General features: G+C 41.7%; 1 protein-coding gene and 1 long non-coding RNA gene across 5 annotated transcripts in view; one reads left to right on the top strand and one right to left on the bottom strand.

Moving 5' to 3' along the window:
• Positions 1-771: 771 nt before the first annotated feature.
• Positions 772-10,493, bottom strand: LOC309613555. The gene is made up of 3 exons (XR_014235783.1): positions 10,280-10,493; positions 5,635-5,740; positions 772-5,078 (listed from the first exon to the last, which is right to left on the bottom strand). It is a non-coding gene; the product is annotated as an uncharacterized lncRNA (long non-coding RNA).
• Positions 10,494-10,812: 319 nt separating this feature from the next.
• Positions 10,813-21,037, top strand: part of AUTS2 (activator of transcription and developmental regulator AUTS2) — a 1,115,781-nt gene continuing 1,105,556 nt past the window's right edge. For 3 of the 4 annotated variants that reach the window (XM_082358516.1, XM_082358515.1, XM_082358514.1), the window contains exon 1: positions 10,813-12,355. In XM_082358516.1, the coding sequence (XP_082214642.1) occupies positions 12,047-12,355 (309 nt within the window). In that variant the 5' untranslated portion in view covers positions 10,813-12,046. The remainder of the gene's footprint in view (positions 12,356-21,037) is intronic. The other variant, XM_082358518.1, reaches the window with a different exon arrangement.

Genomic DNA, 21,037 nt, shown 5'->3' with positions numbered 1-21,037 from the left:
ATATATAATTATATATAAAATGGAATGTGATATATATGAATATAAATACATCTCCTGAAACAAGTGTACAAAGCAATGTAGTCTATAGAGCAATGTCCTACTAGCCCGCTGGGCTAATCCTTCCTCATTTTACAGTCACACTTGGGCCAACACATTTGGAGTCCTTTGCATTTTCTTGTAGGCATGAAGAAAAGCATTTTGCTATAATATATTAACTTCTGGATTTCTTTTTCGTAAAAATGCAAGGTTTTGGCTTAATATGTTTTCCCCAGCTTTTTATTTTATAACATTTCAAACCTTCAGAAAAGCTGCAGGAATATTCAATAAAGAGCCATATACCCTTCACTTAGATTTACCAATTGTTAACATTTTGCCACATTTGCTTCTTTTTTTTTTTCTCTCTTTCTCTACTCCCTTCTTGGATATATAGGCATTGCTGAACCATTTGAGAATTTATTGTAGACATCATGACACTTCATCCCTATATACTGTAGCATATATCTCCTAAGAAAAAGGATATTCTCCTACGTAACCACAAGATAATTCCCTGAGAAATTTAACAATGATTCAATACTATTATCTAAAATAGACTCTGTATTCAAATTTCCCCAATCATCCCAATAGTGTCCTATGTAGTTTATTTATATTTTGTAGTCTAGCATCCAATCAAGGATCATCTGTTGCATTCAATTGTCCCTCTCTTTACTCTCCCTTGTTCTATTGATACAATTCCTCCGCCTTTTTTGTTTGCTTGCTTTTCGTGATATTGACTTTTTCTTTTTTTTTTTTTAGCCCATGACACATGCTTGTGGAATCTTAGTTCCCAGACCAGGGATTGAACCCACGCCCTACCAGAGAATTCCCAATATTGACAGTTTTGAAGTGTTCAGGCCAGTCGTTTTGCAGAATGTCCCTCACTTTAGATTTGTCTAGCTGTGTCCTAATGATCAGTTTCAGGTTAAATATTTTTGGAAGGAATAGTGTGTAAGTACTGTTGTGCCCTCAGTGCATCACATCATAGGTGTGTGATATCATACTTGGTGCTGCAGGGTGTGGTCATTTGGTTGAGGTGGTAGCCACCAAATGTTTGCAATGTTAAAATTCTATTTCCCCATATAATTAGTAAGTGATCTCAGGAATGACACTGAGACTTTGTGGATATCCTGTTTCTCAAAGGTTTTGGCATTCATCATCAAAGGTGACTGTAAGGTTATTATGTTTTGATTGTCCACTACAAAGGTGAATTGGGATAATCAATAGATTTCTGGCAGAATGGAAGAAAGAGAATGGACTTGACCAGAGATAAGCCCGGGTGTGCGTGTGTGTGTGTGTGTGTGTGTGTGTGTGTGTGTGTGTGTGTGTGTGTGATGAAGTTGCTGAGGTAGAGAAACTTTGACATGCTGTTAGCTAAGGTTGGGATGCCTAATGTGGGGAATCCAAGAAAAGTTAACTTTTGGTGGGTGTTGAGCAGAACACACTCTACTGTTTCTGTCTTTGCAATTTCTCTACAGTATAAGACCTAGAGCTTGACAATAATGGGTACATACAATACGATAACGCATAAAATCTCTTTGTGGCTTTTTTTTATGGTGAGTTACAGCTTCCCTTCTTCTTTCTTTTTCCTTTTTTCCCTTATTCTTGCCCTGTTATATTTTTGGTTGTAATATCACTATATTTCTGTTAGATAAGATTAAGGTATTATTAATGGGAAATGCAATTAGAAATTAATAATATAGGAGAAGCAAAAGTTTGCAGTAGATTTTGCAGGTGGTGAAGTGCTTGATTCCATGTGATCAAGCAAGAGTAACAAAGAATCTGAGCACACCTCTGTTTTTATCTTGAAGAATCGTACCACAATATGTCCATATTTTTTTTTTTATGTTTCTTTGATTTATTGGAGTTATTTTCAACAAAAGCAGAATTCTATACTAATGTGTAGTACTAGTTATTAATGATAGGGAGAACAAACCAAATTTTGCAACAAAGCGAACTCATTCTGTACAAAAGAGCAAAAATAAATAATAATAATAGTCATGATGATGATCAAGAATGTTAACGAGCTTCTGGAAATAAGATAAGATCCTGGAAAGCAAAGGTATTCTAATAATAGTACAGTAACTGGAACCAAGATGGAACCAAGAGCATGGAAGGTGAATTGTGCCCGAGATTACATTTTAAGTGGCAATAATAATCTGGCATAGGAAATGAGGAGGTAAAACCATGAAACAATAGATTCCATGTATTCAAGCAACAGAAATTAAGAAGTCTGAGAATAGACTTTTTTGCCTTGCAAAATTATACCAGCATATGTCCTCTTTCATTATCTTCAGATTTCTCTAATTTATCAGACGATTCGAACCCAAAGCAGGGAGAACAATGTTTTACTATGATGTCAGTGTTTTAGGAAAAAAGAGCCAGGAATTTGAAAAGTACTTGCTTTTTGCAAGTACAAAGATGTCATTGTTGTTGCTGCTGGGCTTCTAGAATAACTGCGTGATTGTTAATTATGAAAATAGATAATAGTAGTGGATACAATTTGTCTTCAAACAGGAGTGCTATGCCACTAAAGCATGCACGATGGAGATTACAAGAACAACCAACAAAGTGCAGGATATTAGGATGACTTACTTTTAAGCTGCAATACAGCCAAAATATACTGTTAAGAACTCAGAATTGTCTCATGAGTGAATAATGAAATAGCCATGTTTTATTAGCTTTCTTTAAAACTATATACAAGTTGAAAAACGTTTTAAAGCACTTTTTTAAAAAAATACTTTTGCAATTTCCTGGAGCCATGATTTCTTTTTTTCTTTGAGCCACAGTGGTTAATCTGATTTTGGTGTTTCAGTAATTACGTCAATTAATGTATGCTGAGAGTAATTTCATTTGTTGAAATGGATACCAGGTGAATATGTAATTAGTGGAAGGTTGTCTCTTTAAGACTTTGTGTGCAATTTTCCAAGATAAGCCACAGTATGGAAGAGTAGAGTGTTAAATTGTAATAATTTCTGGTTAGTGACCAAACTAGTATCTAGTTTATTTCCTGAAAATTGAAGTAAAATGACAATTTCCTCCCACCTTCTCCTACCAATCAAAGACACATTATAGGGTGAACAACCATCCCAGCTGCGCAGGTCCCAGTTTTAGCACTGAATGTCTTCTATCTAGGGAAACCCTTTGGTTCCAAGCAAACCAGGACAGTCAGTCACGCTAGTACACACATCTCACTCAAAAAGAAATATTATACTTACACAGTTTTGTTTATTATTATAAATTTAACATATAGAAAATCAATTTAAAAATAAATTTCCATCCATATTGCCACTAAAATAAAGCAACTATATATGTAGTTTTGTTCCTTCTAAACTTTATATAGACAATATATAATTTAATAATTTAAAAAGCAATTGTAGTCACAAGGTATGTACAGTTCTATGTCATTGATTAACAAATACATATCCTCAAAAAACCATATGTATAATTTTAATGAATCCATAAACTTGTAACATATTTCCATGTTATATTACTTAATTACCCTTTATTGTAGGACATTTATGTTGTTTTCCTGTTTTTTCCCTATTACAAATGATAATGCTAATAATATCTTTATATAATATTCCTCTTTTAAATTTAAGAAATAATACTTTGGGGGAAAACATACATATGGTAGAATCGTATTGACAAGTTATAAACAGTTCAAATTATAAATATTTTCTTTTGCTAGCTAGTTTCTCATCAGCTAACCTGCTATTGAAATAACTATTTCATGAAAATTCTTGGTAATATGAGCCCATTCTAGAAACTGGCTAATATTCTTTATTTGGATAGTTGAAACAATGTGTTTGTTTGTTCTGAACCTCAATAAATTTTCATCACAAATGAAAATGTCGTTTCCTCTTTTTAGGATCTTTCCAAAGAATTAATGGCACTTGAAGAAAAATGAGATCACTGGGTAATCATAATCGTAGAGAAACATCTACTGTGTTCCAAAATTGACAGAGGCATTGAGGAACATAGAAATACTACCAACTCATTTTTGAGGACAGATGCTTGGTAGGAGCCAATTTTTATACTAAGTCTGACCAATCAACTCTCCCTTGATGCTTCCTTCCTTTTTGGATTTCTGAAGTAGAAGTATGAAAATCTAAAAATTCAAGTCCTCTTCTGTACTATAATTAAAAGACAACAGCCTGAGCCTACAAAGTCTCAACTCAAATACAGAAAGGATAAGTTATCAAATCAGTTAACATTTATAGGGCACCTGCCAATCCCTATCCTCTAGAGTTTATCAAGTGATAGGAAAAAGTCATGAGAGGTATATAATAACAAAATAATAGAAGAGTGTGGTAAGTTTTGTAACAGTAGTGTGGAAAAAGGGGTCGTGTCTCTTTGTGCACTTGCATATCTATAATGACAAAAACTGTAAGCAACCTAAATGTAGACAAGATATAAATAAATAATGTTATGGAATAATCATATACCAGAATATTAGGCAACAGTGAAAATGAATGCATAGGAACTATATGTATCAACACCAATAACTCTCACAAATAAAACATCAAATATAAAAAACAAGTTTTAAAAGAATAGATTTAGGTTGATATCATTTATGTAAATTTTGAAACATGCAAAAGAATACTATATGTTGTTTAGGGATACTTCCAATGAAGCAAAAATATAGAGAAATGCATGCAATGATAAGCATGGAATTCAAGATAATGATCCTCTATGGGGAGGGTGGGGAAGGGCGGGGAGGCTGAGGAGTAGAGAGTGAGGAGGACTCAGTACGAAAGTAGATACATAGGAGGGTTCAAGTTTTTTGGAAATGTTTTATTTCTTAAGCTTATGGGAGAGTACATGATTGTTCATTATATTATTTTTAAATATATAATAATACATTGAAATATACATAAATTAAAGTGCCATGTAAGGAGAGAAGAGGCTGTTGATTCTGAATGGAAGTAGCAATCTGCATAAACTTTTTGGATGAGTTGGTGTTGATGAATAAATTGGTCTCGATGGATGAGTAGACATTCAGTAAGTCCAGATGGCAGGAGAGGAGATTCTGGGGTGATGGACTAGCATGGGCAAAGGCATGGAAAATGTTCTGGGTAAGAGCTAGCTTAGGATGCATAGAAATATATATGCTGGAATAAAGGAGGTTAATACTGTAACTGGGACCAGATGGTGAAAGACCTTGAACAGAACTGAAATGTAAAATAATTTACTAGGCTTTATAAATAGGAGCTTATAATTAGGTCTGGGTTATAATTTATTATATTCTTCATGTAATTCCAAAGGATTGATAATTTCTTCAACCAGGATGTTATCTGAATCTGATCCCTTTAGATCTATACTGCTCTTCAAATAAAAATCATGAACCATCACAAGTCATCTACCAAATCCAATAGAGAAATTGATCCTCAGAGTTATAATCAGTAATAAATACGGAGATCTCCCACTGGTAGCATTAAAGAGTCATTTACAGTTTTTTCTTATGATTATCCATCAATTTCCCCACCTGACCATGTCAATGACCCTTTAAGTATCAACAGAAAGGATTGCCCTGAGAAGGAATAGGAAGACTAATTGGTTTTGTGAAAATCTAAAGCTTGTTAAATTTGCCAGAACTACCTTTTCATGTGATCATCATTTGGTCACCAGCAGGTATCTTTCATTGGCTTCATATGGCAGAGTCTGAAGAATACGGGTTGATCAATGTGTCATTCATCAGGGGCACCTGCAGAGATGATGAAAGATTGTATTATTGTACGATATTATAAAAGCTGCACAACATATAGCAAATTGAACTACATGTTTCCTCCCCCACTTTTTGTGTACATTAAAACTGCAGTTTGAAAAACAACTTCCAGTGCAGAAAAAAATTAAAACAGCAGGTGATAATCAGTGCAAAGTTGCAACAATGTTACTGCTGATGGGCTACCTGTCAGTTAAAGCAAGCTATCACATCTCCCCAGGAATACTTACTATAAAAAACGACTTACGAATGTTAGAGAGGGACATTAATGTGTTAGTCTCCTTATTTGTTCATTTGGAAATGGCACAAAGATAGGTCCATTAGCCAGCTCATTTCTACCTTGGTCTCAGGGCAGACACACACACAAAGTACGTAACTGAAAGTTATAGATGACCAAAACATAAACCTTAGTGCCTTGAGTTAAAAATCAATTTTCCTAATAAATTAAATTCAAACATTATATACCAATATGTAATATCAAGAAGGATGTATTAATAATTGCCGTGTTGGCAGAGTGCAAAGTGCAAGACTTAGAGGGATGTAAAAATTTAGTAATTTAGGAAATCTGATACCCAAAATAGCTACCACTGCATAGAAGGCTCAGAGTTTAGTTCAGTTGTTGAGCTATAATAGTATTCTCTGCCTAGTCAAGGTTGAATGTTCAAGATGTAGTTTGAGTATTAATCATTGATTCGAATAAAAGATTGCACAACTGGAGAGGCTCTCCTGGGTTAAGTAGTTTATTCCTTAATACAGATGTAAGTTTTTTCCTTTGTGTATTCCAGAACCACTTGAGCGTCTTCCCTACTAAAGAAGCAAACTTTTTGGAATTATTTTTTTAGCTTTACTCTTTATCAACTACAAACTTTTAGCTAAGAATTCACCTAAGCGTCTGCTGATATGAATTATGAATTCATTCAAGCTGCCCATTTCAAGTTTAAGCTTTATCTTTTGTTCTGCCCAGTAAGAAATCTGATGATATGCTATGCTTTATTTTGGTTTACTTACAGTATTCCATTGGATAGTCACACTGTATGGTATTGTGTAAATAAACCAGAGCTTTCTTATCCATTTTACTGTTGATGAGCATTTTGGTAGTGACATCAGTACATGAAAAAAAATGAAGTCTTATATAGGTACTCATATGTACACAAACAGTACCCCCACATAGCATTACATTTTTTGTTGTTGTTGAAGTGTAATATACCTACAGAGAAATGTAATTTGATGAAGTTTTACACACTGAGCACACATGTGCAGCCAGTACCAAGCAAAGGAAACAGAACATGACCAACTCTCCAGAAGCCCCATTTATGGCCCTCCCAGTCATCAGCTCCCTTCAAGGGTAACTACTATCCTAACTTCTGATAGCACAAAAGAGTTTTTGCCTGTTTTTGTACAATACATACTCTTGTGTGTCTCACTTCTTTTACTTAGCATCATATTTATGAGATTCATATATAATACTGCATTTAGAAGCAGATTGTTTGGGCTTCCCTGGTGGCGCAGTGGTTAAGAATCCACCTGCCAATGCAGGGGACACGGGTTCGAGCCCTGGTGGGAAGATCCCACACGCTGTGGAGCAACTAAGCCCGTGTGCCACAACTACTGAGCCTGCGCTCTAGAGTCCATGAGCTACAACTACTGAGCCTGCGTGCCACAACTACTGAAGCCCGTGCGCCTAGAGCCTGTGCTCCGCAACAAGAGAAGCCACCGCAATGAGAAGCCCGCGCACTGTAACGAAGAGTAGTCCCCACTCGCCGCAACCAGAGAAAGCCCGCGCACAGCAACGAAGACCCAACATAGCCAAAAATAAATAAATAAAATAATTAATTAATTTAAAAAAAAAGCAGATTGTTCATTCTTAGTGATGTATAGTGTTCCGTTATATGAATATATCACCAATTATTTACTTTACTGTCAATGAACATTCTGATTGTTTTCCAGTTTGGGGGTTATTATAAATAGTGTTGCTCTGAGCTGTTAACAGATATCTTTTGGTATATATTTGATATTAGCATATTCCTAGGAAAGGAATTTCTGGGCCAAAGTGTTTTCATATGTTTACCTTTAAGATATATTGCAGTTTTCCAAAGTGGTTGTACCATATATATAGCATTTGATTGCTTGAGGAGTCATTCTGAGGAAGGCATTTCAGCATAACAATTATGAGAACAAATTTTGGAGTCACTCAGGCCAAATTCAGCTTACCACAAAACAGCTATGGCAAGTATGCTTAAACTTCTTACACCTCAGTTTACTTACCTGTAAAACAGATATAACAAAACCTTTTTCAAGATTTATAAGAATTAAATGAGATTTATTTTAATGCAACTTAGAACAATGCCTGGCACATAGTAAGTGCTTAGCTTATTATATGGTGTCTGTTAATCATTAGCTCTTACAACATAGTATGGAGAATCAGAAACAAATATGGCCAATATAATCCACAAACAATTTTAATTCTCTGATGGAAGAAAATTGAGACTCTGACCCAAAAGGCATTACCAATTCCAGTGAGCATTACACTTGCACCCTGAAAAAAAATCATTTAAACATTATCCCAAAATGCATTTGCAAATTACTCTTGCCAGAGGCAAGGTTCTTGGATGCAATGCATTACCATCCATTTTTTTTCCTATCAGACATTACTCTTTAAAGACAGGACTGCCAAGGGCTACTCTGGAAAGTCACTAATATTATACTTTTTATTATATTTGCCAATTTCACACCTTCCTCAACCCAACCCCCAAAGTTGTTGAAAAGTGACTGTAAGTATGCTAGTTGCTAGTTTTCCTTGAAACTTATCAGTATTTATGTTCCACATTCTTAAAAATACTAAAAATAAGCCCAGATCCTTGCTTTAAATTACAAAGACCTTGCCTTTTTTTTTTTTTTTTTTTTTCTTTTGTAGGAATGAGATTGATAACCTCAGAGTAGATTTCAGCAGCTGCTGGGACAATGCCTAAGAAGTTGCACTGTGTACAGAGGTACTGTTTTAGTTAATGGTTCCAGGGGCAGCAGGCTCAGTTATCTTAGGCAGGTAATTTTGGAAGGTGGCACCGTGTTCCTAATAAATTGCGTCAGATCCCATCTATCAGTTACTAGTTTCAAGAAATACAGCACTCAATCTACTTGAAAATATGTGTTTTGAGAAGGCCAGTGGTAGACCTGAAAAGGGACTTACTGAACATATTGAAACTCTTTGACTTACAGATGAGAAAACTAATCATTTAACAGTCTTGCCTAAGGTCAAATGGTTTGTTCCCTGGACACTTAGAAAGCTTGAGTCTCATTCACGGTTCAGTGGTTGCTGCTCTTCGCTCTTGTTTCTTGGCGTCCACCATCCTATCCGGTCCCATCCCCTACCTCGACTTCAGAAAGATCAAGACCTGGGATCCGGAAATGGGGACACTGAACAACTGTGCCTTAAGGGAATGACCAACCATTAAATTGTCGTAAGTGCAAGATGAGTGAGGTTTGCCTGCTAGAACATTAAGATCTAAGAAGGAAGATCTCTGTTTTATGGACCACTGTATTCCCAGCACAGTTCTTGGTACATAACAGGCTCTAATAATTGTTAAATGAAGAAATGATTGAATGAATATTAGGTATGTCAGGTTGTCACCCTTTTTCTTTTCTACCTCCTTCCAGTTGTACTAACAAAACGTGCAGATTTAGATTCAAAGAGGAAAAATCATGTACAAAGCGCCCAGTACGGTGCCTGATTCATTGTGGGCAATTAAAAAACGTCCGTTCATTTTCCTTTTCTTCCAAGGGTAGGGTACTGGGGGTAAGGGGTGATGTGCCACGGTGTTTATGTGCCCGGACATAAACTGACGTGCGTAACTAACAGGCTGGTGGAAAGGGTTGTCGGCGTTTTTCTGATCCGTATCAGAAATTCCAGTGCCCCGAAAATGTACAGCTATTTTACCCAGAGAGGCTGGTCGCGTTTGTTGATCTATTCTGGGCTGCAGTCAACTCTTTTAATACAACTTTTTATAAGCATCAGCTACTTTGCGGCGGGAGGAGGGGCAGTGACAGGAAAAGCAGGGAACCCCCCTCTCCCCAGATAAAGGAAGCCCTCTGTGGCAGGGTCTGTGTTTTGCGGGTCTAACGGGTCCTCGGTCTGCGGCGGTCCCCGCCCCCTCCAGCCCCGCCTCCTCGCCCTAGGCGGCTGCAGCTGAGGTTCAAGTTCGGCACCCGGACGCGCGCTCGCTGCTCCGAAGCCTCCCGCGCCTCTCAAGGGCCCCCGCTCGAAGGCTAGGAAGGCTCAGAGGTCATTAGGGTGCGGGGTCACTCGGCCACGCGTTGTGCTACCACGTGGGAGAAAAGTTTCCAACTCTGCCATGGGGCCTCCCAGTGCCCCCCAGCGGAGCAGAGGCCCGCGCTTTGGCACCCGCTCCGTTTTCTGTCGCCTGCAGTCGCGCCCCATCTCGGGGAACCCCCGCCCCCTACGCCCCGGTATCCTTCTCTGAATCCCCTCCTTCCCTCCCTGCGAAGGTCGCACCAGGAAAATACCCTGGGAGGGGGTCTCTGGAGAAGGCGGCCGGGGAGCCTCCAGCTGGCCTGGGGTAGGGGGGTCCAAGGACAAGTGTCCCGAGGAAGGCGCGGAGCTGGACGCGCGGAGTAGACAGGCGACAGCGGCCCGCACTTGACCCCGGTGCGACTGGCGGGAACATTCCGCGGCTCCCACACTCCCGCGCGCCAACTCTGGCGGGTCGCAGCTGACCCCACGCGGGCGGCACCCTCCACGCCCCCACCCGCCCTCGCTCCCCTTTCCTGGCTCCCCTCCGCCCCCAGTGCGCAGGCCCGGCCGCCCCAGCGCGCATGCCCTGGGCTCGCGAGCGCGGCCAGCCCCCAGCCTTTTGCTTTCTACACACTCTACAACTGGGGAGGGGGCGGGGTGGAGGGAGCCCGGCCGGCCACGTGATCCAGCCGGCCGGGGCCGCGGGGGCGGGAGCGCGCGCCGAGCGAGGAGCGGGGAGGGTGGTGCGCGTGCGCGCGGCGCGCGCGGGCGGGCGCGGGGCTGGGCTGAGGCGGGCGGCGGCGGCGGTGGGCCGGCCGCGGAGGGGGAGGAGCGGGAGCTGAGCGAGGCAGGCGGGCGGAGGATGGGGCCGTGCCCGGGCTCCTGCTGCAGCCGCCGGGGGACACGCCGTGCACCCTCCGGCTCGGGGCTCTCGTGGCGGCGGCGGTGGCAGCGTTAGCGGCGGCGGCGAGAGCGGCGTTCCCGGCGCTTCCTGGCCGCGCTTCTCCCTCAGGCTGGGCGAAGAGAAGAGGCGGCGGCGGCGGCACACCGGTGTCTCTCCCGCTGGAGATTTCTTTCTGCTTTCCTCGTCGACTGACTCGCCCCCTCCCTTTTTTGAGGAAGGGTGACCTCTTCTCTGGGACTGGAGAAAATGTTTTTTTGAGGAGGGGGGGTGGGTGGCAGCCTCAGGGGCTGCTTCTTCTCTTCTTTCATCTCCTCCTCCTCCCCCCTCCAAGCCCGAAAAGCAAACCCCACAACTGCTCCAGCATCCTCCTTCCCTTCCTCCACCTCCCTTCTCCACCTCTTCCAGTTTCGTCCTCTCCCCTTCTAATTATTTCATTATTATGCTTCCCTCTCTGGGGGGTCTCGTCCCTCTTTGGTCGCTTAGAAGCCTTGGCCTCCCCTGGATGCATTTCTTAAAAATTTTGGAGCCAGGGAGTGAGTTTTGTCTGAGGCGTGTGTGAGAGGCGTCGGGGGTGTTTTCCTGCGCGAGGGGCGGGTGAAGTTCATTGCCCCCACTTTCCCGCGACCTTTTCGGGCCCGATTTGGAGTCGAGGGGGGGGGCAGGCGTTTTCGGGGGGCGGGGGGCGCGGCGGAGAATGGCCGCGGGGAGGGCTCCCCGGAGCCTCCTAGTCTCTTGATCAAAGCATTCCGCTATTCTGATTTATTGCCTGCTTGGTGAGTTATTTTTTTTTTTTTCCCCCTCTAAAGGAGACCTGTGTGTTCAGCCATTACTTTGCTCGGCGCTGCTCACAGGAATCTCCGACCCTCGGTGCTGTGGGCAGCCCCGCACTTGGGCTCCTCGCCTCTCGCCCTCGCTCCCGTCCCTCCTCCCTCTCTCCGCCCCTTCCCCCTTTTCTTTCTCCGCTCTTTCTTCCCTTCTCTCCCTTCTTTCGGCCGCCGTCTCCCCCGCGCCCTCCTCGGGGCGGAGGGAAGCCGAGAAGGGGGAGGGAGGGATTGGTGTCAATTTTTTTGTGCGGCCGCGGCCGGAGCCTGTGGCGGGCAGGCGGCGAGCGGGGAGACCCCGGCGAAGCAGAGCCATGGATGGCCCGACGCGGGGCCATGGACTCCGCAAAAAGCGGCGGTCGCGGTCTCAGCGAGACCGGGAGAGGCGCTCCCGGGGCGGACTGGGGGCCGGCGCGGCCGGCGGCGGCGGGGCCGGCCGGACCCGGGCGCCCTCGTTCGCCTCGTCGTCGGGCTCCGACAAGGAAGACAATGGGAAGCCCCCGTCCTCCGCCCCGTCCCGGCCCAGACCCCCGCGGAGGAAGCGGAGAGAGTCCACCTCAGCCGAAGAGGACATCATTGATGGATTTGCCATGACCAGCTTTGTCACTTTTGAAGCGCTGGAGGTAAGGGGGACCTCCCTCCCCCCGGTTTCCCTTTATAGGCACGACCCCCCCCCCCCCGGCTGCGCCCGGCTCTGCTGCCTCCCCCGCCGCGCTCCGGTCTGTCTGTCTGTCTAGGCTGATGTCTTATTGTTGGGGGGGAGCTGGGGGCGCGGGCAGACAGGCAGCAGGAGGGAATCGACAAGCCGTGCCTGGTCTCCAGGTTTCCTCGTTCTTTCTCGCGTTCCCCCTGCGCCCCCTCCCCGCACCCCCTCCACAGCAGATGGGCAGAAAGAAAGGGGTGCAGGCATCACAACAATGCGCCCCCCTCCACGGAGAGCTCTGCCCCTACTCCTTCCTCCTCTCCCTCCCCAATCATGGCTTCTTGGCTGGTGGAAGTCTCTGCTGGGTTTGGGGCGCCTGTGGACGGTTCTCTGTGTGCTTTATACAGAGCCATATGTCCCTGTGTGTGTGTTTGTATAGACCTTTCCTGGGTGTCCTCGGGACCAGAGACTGATGGGGTTTTGTGGTTCTTTGCCCCCCTCCCCTGCCCCCTTTTTTTCTTTTCATTTCTTTTTTCTTTCTTTCCTTTTTTTTTTCTTCTTTTTTTTGGTGAAGCTGGGGAAGGGGGCGTTTTCTCCTGGTTGGGAGAAAGGAGGGAGGAGGGGAGGGAAGAGAGGAAAGGATGGAATATCTTTCTGTATTCCGAACAGGGGTCTATTACAGAAAGGGTTAATTGTAATATTATCTATACACATACATATGCACATGTGTGTGTACATGAGCAATTCGGTTAAAGGACAGAAAAATGTATACTAGAGAGGACTGGTGGGAGGAAAGAATAAAATCCTAGCTGGTATCTGAAGGGCTTGTCACCCAATTGTCCCTCTCCTTTTCCTTTTTTTTTGTGTTTTTTTTAATCTTTCTGATTGGCTTTGTGTGTGTGTATATCTATGTGTGTCTTTCTTTATTCTTTGGGCACCTGCAGCATTGATTTCCAAATGCACATTTTCCTGCCAGCTAAAGGGCTCCTTGGGGGTGGTGATGGGGGGCAGGTAGGGGGAGATTGTCCAGGGGTCAGAGGGAAACTCTCTTTACCTGGATGGATCTGATTTAGTGCTGGCATGGGTCACTGGCCTGTATAAAGGTAACCCCCTTTTTTCTCCTCCACCCCCAACACACCACACATACAGAGCGCTTTGAGACTCTGCAGAGTTGGTCCGGCTTTCTTAAGAACAAAACCAAGCTAGGATTTGGTTTCTAGCCTTTTCTGCACCTGATGTGATGGTTTGAGGTTCCTGAAAGAAACTTTTCCTTTTCCCTTTGGTTTTTGCTGTTATTATGGTATTGTTTGCAATGCTCAAATGTAAGCTTTGTTAATGACAGTTTAAGTCTCATATGCGGTAACTGTACAGGTTTAGAGGTTTAGACGGCTGGTTCTGTGTGTGTGTTTGGGTGTCAAGTTTAAATATTTTTAAAAAGGAAGCCTTCCTGTTAGGGTTGTTCTTTTCTGTTTGAACTGCTTTTTGGTTGGGCTGCTGGTGGTGATGGTGGCTAGTGGTTGGGGAGGAAGGGAGGGTGGTGGTATTGGTGGCCATAGATTCTGATGTTAGTGATTGAATCAGTTGTCCTTGGGTTCTAGAACTGGTGGTTTATTGGCTAAAATGGATCTTACGGAGTTCTTTTGAGTGTTGAGGCTCACCACTTATTAGGATAATTCTAACTGTGGCTTCAACTTTGCCAAGGTGGGAGGGTACTGTACAGTGTGACCTCTTTCTCTCTGTTTCTCTGCCTCTCTTTTGCTTTAAAATAGGAATTGAAATGTCAATATGTGTCCTAGTACATGAATTAGAAAATGCTGCCTAGGATTTGGTTGCTATCAGTGGTTGGTTTAGGACAGTATTTGTAAGAGCTGCTTATAAGTGGTTTTGCTTCCTGCATGGTTATCCTGCTTTGCTATGTGGCCCTTCTCAGTAAGTAAGCAAGAGGGGCCTCCAGATTCCCATGAACATTTTTGAAGGCCAAGTAAAGATAAAGATAACTTACGCAGTTGTTTTTGATTGTTCTACTTTTAATAAATATTTGACTGGGCTTGTGATGTATATGTCTATCCATCTGGCTTTTGAGAGAAAATGTGCCCATTCCAGTTTCTTCTGGGTGTAAAAAATTTTTAATTTTTAAAGGCCAAGTTTGAAATGTACCATTAATACCATTCCTTTCCTTGCTGTGATTATTTTTCTGCTACTTTTCTAGATTCAAAACCCAGGTTACTTTGGTTAGCTGAATATTATATTACCTTCATATCTGAATATCATTTGAATATCTTTGTGTGGGTGTAAGGTCTAACTTTTTAAAAAGTTTCTTTAAAACTTTATAGAAAAATTTGAACATATACAGAAGTACAGAGAACAGTATAACAATCCCCAATGTACTGATACACCACCACCAGGTTCAACAATTGCCAACTCATGTCTCACCTTTATGCCATCTACTCATTCTCTCCTCCCAGATGTGATGTGAGAAATTGGTATGTATTTCTAAGTGGTAATGACTCAAAAAAACCCCAAAAAACAAAACAAAAAAAACCCACCCAAACCCATAGTACCATTATCACACCTAGGTTAATTAACAACAGTTCCCTAATATCATCAAATATCCTGTCAGTGTTCACATTTAGGCATCCTAATTTTTGTAGGAAAGCTGTAAATACACTTCTGAGGTTAAAAACACACAGTGGGGAATAAAATCATCATGTATGTCTGGTTCTCTGGGAAAAGGTAGAACTGTTTGCTGCTTATCACGTTTGTGTCCATGCTGGATGGTCAGACATATGTGTGTGGTGATCATTAAAATAAAACCTCTGGTGTCCCACTGTACTCAGTTTGGAAGATTTACTGAACTATCACTAAGAAATGTGAGAGCTTATTAGGAAACAGGCAACTAAACTGTGAACTTGGACAGAAATGTATGTTACAGGAGTGCTTGTAAATGTTAAGAATTATTAGAGATTCTAAGCGTTATCCTAAATACATACTGTGTTTTTTTTGTGTGTAGAAATGAAATCAGTTGTCACCACGTGTCATCAAGGTTGCTGCTAGTATGATACTGTGATTAGAAACCAGAAATATTAGCTTGAACAGCTTGGCTTTTAAGCTTATGTGGGTTCAGAGCAGTAGCTAGCTAACTGTGGGGTGTATACTTTGGGTGTTAATGGACACATCATTTGACTCCTATGGTTTTGTCTAGAGTAGCTCATTTTGACTTCCCTTTTAAGAAGAGGCTCCTAACTCATAATGAAATGTCCTGATAAAATTGTTCCAGACTAACTGTGGTTTTACTTATAGTACTAGAGGAAAAATAAGAAACTTGTCTAATGAGAACCTACATTTTTATGTTGATTTATTTTTCACTACTGTTGGTTCTTATTTAAAATGAAAGCTTTGGATGGGGTTTGAGAAGTCCCACACTTTATATGCAGTGAAACTGGCAGAGGTAGTTTCGTATTCTGCAGGGACACTTGTCTTGAGTAATTGTGCCCTGAAGTTCAAGTATGTGATTGTGAAGAGTCTCATGATAGAAGATAAGAGGGTAAGTGAGGAGGCGAAAGTTGAACATGGTGTTCTTTTCATTATGCATTTGAGAAGTCAGAATTACCATTTGGTATGGTATTGTTTATTTGAATATTCTTTGAATACAAGTGAATATTCCCAGATATCAAGCCTCATTAAAAAGTGGTTTCCAGCAAACAAAGTATAAATGGGAATGCTGGGGTTCTAGTACTGTCAGCATACCCTGATGTGCCAGATAATATTACCTGTCTGTCGTTATTTGCATTTCTTTCTGTGTAGTCTTGATTAGGAAGCCATGTGAGCACTATGACTGAAAATTTGCAAATCCATTATTTTCCCCCTCACTCGGCTGCTATGTACTGGGTTCTTAGGGCAGCCTCCTTTTGTACAACTGACCAAGGGAAGCAAAGATGAAATTGTGGGATTAGCAGGTAGGAGGCTAGTTGGAGCTTTGCAGGCTTGTGAAAATGAAGGAAGACTCATTTCTGGTGGGTGGAGGATCAAACTAAGACTTTCATGTGGTCTTCATTTCCTATGTGTTTCAGGGCTTACCCGCACTTTGGTAGCATAAATAGGCTGTACGGAACTTGATGTGCTTGTAACGTGCCAGGTTAGTAGGCTGTAATAATTTACTATGGTCAAATCTCACTTATTCCGTTGTTTAAAAAACATTAATCGTTTTCCTTGTATCAGTCAGCAAATATTCATGGAGTGTTTGATATGTGCAAGGTACTAGAAAGAGTACAGACACCTAAAATATATATAGTGTCTTGAAGGAGTGTGCAGTTTAGTTGAAAAATTAAGTCCAGCACCTATAAAATGATTTTGAAACAGGCACTTGAATGCCTAATACCAACTAAGTGCAATAGGCTTTCAGAGAAGGGATAGTGAGATAAGCTGAAGTGTTTGAGAAGACTTCCTGGAGAATATGGGGCCTAGAAGGCTGAAGTGATTTGGATAGACACGGAGGGAGTCGGGGGGTGGGGGGCATTCTAAAAAGAGGGAATGGTGAAGAAGGCACAGAAACAAAATGGGTGATTAGGTTTTGCGGGCAAGGAAGTGCTGGTAGAAATGAGAACAAAATTGTGTAAGAAAGAGTGCTTGTTTGGGAGTCAGTCGGGAGACCAGTGGAGACCCACACTCCAGGCTTGGCTGTCCTAACTAGTTGAGTGACCTTGGGAAGGCACTCTTTAAAAGCCTCATTTTCTTTTTCCACAAGTTGAGAGGTTTAGAGTAGTTTTAGAGCAAAAGTACCCCAAGCTGGAATGGAACATAGTTCTGTGGACGTTCATAGGTTGTGTTCCAGACCAAAAAAGTGTGATCTACTCTCAGATAGTTTTGGAACTTGATGGGCTAGACAAAATTAAATGGGTGACTTGTTCTGCCCAGGTTAAAAGTCTTTTGTAATGTGTATATGAGTTTTGAATATTAGAGAAGGAGAAGTGATGTGCCTTATTTCCTAATTTATATGACCACAGGGCACTTTCATTCTTGGCATTATAATTCACAATCTATAATCCAGTATGGGAAATGCTGGAAAAGATTTCAATGGTCCCTTCCAGATCTTGGCACTTGGTAGTCTCTGAGTCTAGGGTGAGTGGGCTGATGATAGACAACTTGGAAAACCAGGCACAGAAGTTTGGAGTCAGAGTAGAGGCTGCTGCTTAAGTAGGAGTGGCAAGGGGAGTGTGAGATGTAAATAATGATGATTAGTCCACTTTTCCTTCTGCTCCCTTTTCCTGCCTGGTGTCAGCCCTTCATTGATTGTTAGTAACCCCACACATGAGGTGAATATTGGTGAGTGATCTCATTAATAGTTCTTTCATTGTGATAGCAGCCCAATTCTGATGCTACCAAGCTGCTTTCCAGCCAGAGTGAGTTTTAGCCTATCTTGGTTCCTTCTGGTTTCCTGTACTGCTGATTTTTAGCAAGCTGGGAAAGAAGGCTGGATGAGAAAGGAGGTTGACACTGATGTTAAAATAAAGGTTTCAAATTATCTGCCTTTTGCTCGTTTATGTATGATGTGTTCATTCAAGAAAGGTAAGAACCCTTCATCTGCTGTTACACAGCCAGTGAAAGCTATGGAGCTATGTTTTTGTTACATTTTTTGCTTTCTATCTTGGGAAGTTTGGGATGGAACTGTGGAGTAAATGGGTCAGTTCCAGCATTTCACTTCAGACAATTTGCATAGCTTTAGGATCTGAGGAGTTCCTAAGTGGTGAGAAAGTCTATAGAAAAAAAAAAGGACTGTGAATGTGCTTGGTTATGAATTCAAGTATATTACTCTGCTTACTGAATTTCAGTATTTCACTGAACAAGGCAGAGCATCACTCCAGAAGTATTTATGGGAGATGAGGTCGAAGATGGCAATATGGTGATTCCACATGCCTTGTGTTAGTTGTTGAGATGAACTACTTTAGATCTTTTTTGGAAGTAGGCAGGGTATACATGAATCAGTAAATTTAAAAACTGAATCACAAAGTTAGTGATTACCCTTTGATCCTTTTTGAGAGTGTTTTCCTCTAGCTTTCACCATTGAAAAAGGGTTAAAAAAGACAGGGCATTCAACATGATTCCAGGAGATTCAAGGAGCATTGAGGGTGTTAAAGAGATTCTAACTATACAACAGTTCTATATGCTGTCAAAAATAAATGTTGATTATTTAGTTTGAGAGAATGTGAGGATTAGAAATAAGGTCCCCAAGCCAAAAAAATAAGAGTTGAGGGCAGCTGTTAAAAAATAATTTAGGTTCCACTTGCTAAACTTGGAAGCCTTTGGACATAAGGTCAATTGCACTTTTTGATGGAGGGAGTGTGTGTGTGTGCACGCATGCAGAGGGTGGATGGTGGGTTAGTGTTTTTACATTTTATTTTACCCCTATGCTGTAGTATACTAATACATTAAGTGTAGCCTAACTTTGTAGAAGTGCCTCATACTATTTTTTTTTTCTCAAGAAACAACACTTTTTTCAGGGTTAGGATTAAACCCAATATTTAGTTGATATAGGAAAAAGACCTTGGTAATGGGATAGCAGCTATTCATTTGAGAAAGTTCTGGAAAAAAAATCAGATTAAAAAACTCTCAAATAATTGAAGTTTGGAAGAACAGGAAGGGAATTAATTTGGCAAAACCCAAGACAGGAGAGGATCAAAACCAATTTAGGGACATTTAGCTGGGTCAGAACAGTTTTTCTTATATAATGTATACCCGTTCAATGAATAGATGAATGCAGAATTTTTTTTTTTCTAGAAGTGGGGCATAGAATTTAAGGGTGGTGAGACCCTAAATTTGCGTTTCTTCTTCCAGATCTGAACTGTGTTCTTCCTTCATTTCTTCTAACAAGCCTGCAGGGTAGGGGGTATGCAGTCAGTACCTATCTTGTAAGGTCACAAAGAATAGATCCTTTTTATGCTGTTAGTGACTGAGGAGGGGAGGGGTGGATTTCACTTAGTCTGGCTTCCTTTGCTTGCTTAGGAAGAGACTAGGCAAGTACAGGCTTCTTTGTGTCATTCCTTTTCAGTCTCTGATTCCATCTTTTGCAAGGGGACTTGTAGCCTGAAATCATTTGCATTGCTGCCGTCTTTCTAGGTTTTTATTTCACATACTAGTGCATGTGTCGGTCTCATCCTAGGATCCAGTAGACTCCCCACCGCCCACTGCCCGCCTACCTTCTTCTCTCCCTCCCTCCCAACTTCCTTCCCCCTTTCCTCTTCTCTTCCTTTACTGAGATAGAGTTATCAAAATTACAAATTTTGAAAGGCAATGGATTTAGGAAGTTCTGAATGAAATGTAGAAACTTTAAAATTACAAACCTTCATTATTTGAACATTGACAGTCTGTTTGAGGGACTCTGAAGGTAGCACCATGAGGGTAAATTGCTTGCCTCAGTTTTCTGGGCTGTTATCAGCTCATCATTCTGATTTCTCATTCATTTGTGAGCTCTGGTTAGAGTTTGCCTGAATAAATACCACAAATGGCCAAGTACATACAAATATTTTGTCGTTTTGGCTTGCCACTATGCCATGTAGTGCCATATCTCTGGGCCCTGGAAAACCCAAGTGTGCGGAGATATGGCATTTGGACACAAGTAAAATGGAGTCACAAGAGGAGAAGGGAAAGCCCACAGTTTGTAAGTAAAGGAAAGTGGTTAATGCAGGTTGGGATTCATTTTTGACAGAAAGCCTTCAAGTTGCAGGTACTGTGTGATTGTTATTAACTGAAGCGTTTTGAAATGACCTGGGTTAGATACGGAAACACAGCCTGTGAAGACAAAATGCGACTCTTGGTTATGTGGGTGAAATGTGATACCTTTAGACTGAATCTGGGACAGGATTTAAGTCAATGCCAGGGTCAAGTTGTGATGATTCCTGAGGGATGTCAGGGATGTTGCTTTCCTTGTCTCCACACTTACCTTCCCCTATAGCACAACCCACCAACTTCATTTTACATTTCTGCAAAGTTTCTCATGGCAGTGATACTTTAGAGCTTGAAAAGAGGAATTAAGAGAGTCTAGTATTGCAGTGATTTCTCGATAGTTATAGTGAAGTAGAGGTTTTTTTTGGTTGGTTGCTAGGGTCTCTGTTCAGTTATGCTTACTGGCTAAAGCTTGCTGGCTAAAGGTGATTTAGTGAATAGTTTTCCATAGTTAGAAACCAAGTAAGAAACAAAAAAAAAACCTAAGGAAATAAAGATGTAGATGGAACAGTAGTTGAACATTAGAATATCACTTGTTTTCCAGCCACATACTAGAAATTCCAATGTTCCACCCATTCTCTCTGTACATGTTCAGTTGGCAAAAATAATGAAGGTCCTGGATTGTGCTGTTCTAAGAAATGATCTTATATAGTTCAAGTGAAATTATACTTTCACTGGGACAAAAGGGGAAACAAGCATTTGGCATTGTGCGTTGCTACATATTACAAAGTTTGCTCCTTTCTCATTTGTTAGGCTGATCAGTTTGATTATTTGTGAAAATTACAGTTTTGAGATTAATGTGCATAGCTACATCTTCAGGGGGTGTTATCCTAAAGTTAGGACCTCAACTTTTTCAGAGAAGTCTTTTGATCCATTTCAGTTCAGCTATTGTTGGTTGATGTGCTTTCTAAGCCAGAGCGGCATTAGAGGCACAGATGTTGTC

Source organism: Balaenoptera borealis (genome assembly GCF_965194805.1).
Source record: "Balaenoptera borealis genome assembly, chromosome: 16".
NCBI lineage: Eukaryota > Metazoa > Chordata > Mammalia > Artiodactyla > Balaenopteridae > Balaenoptera > Balaenoptera borealis.
The sequence above is the reverse complement of the archived record's forward strand: the minus strand, read 5'-3'. Positions and strand labels throughout refer to the sequence as shown.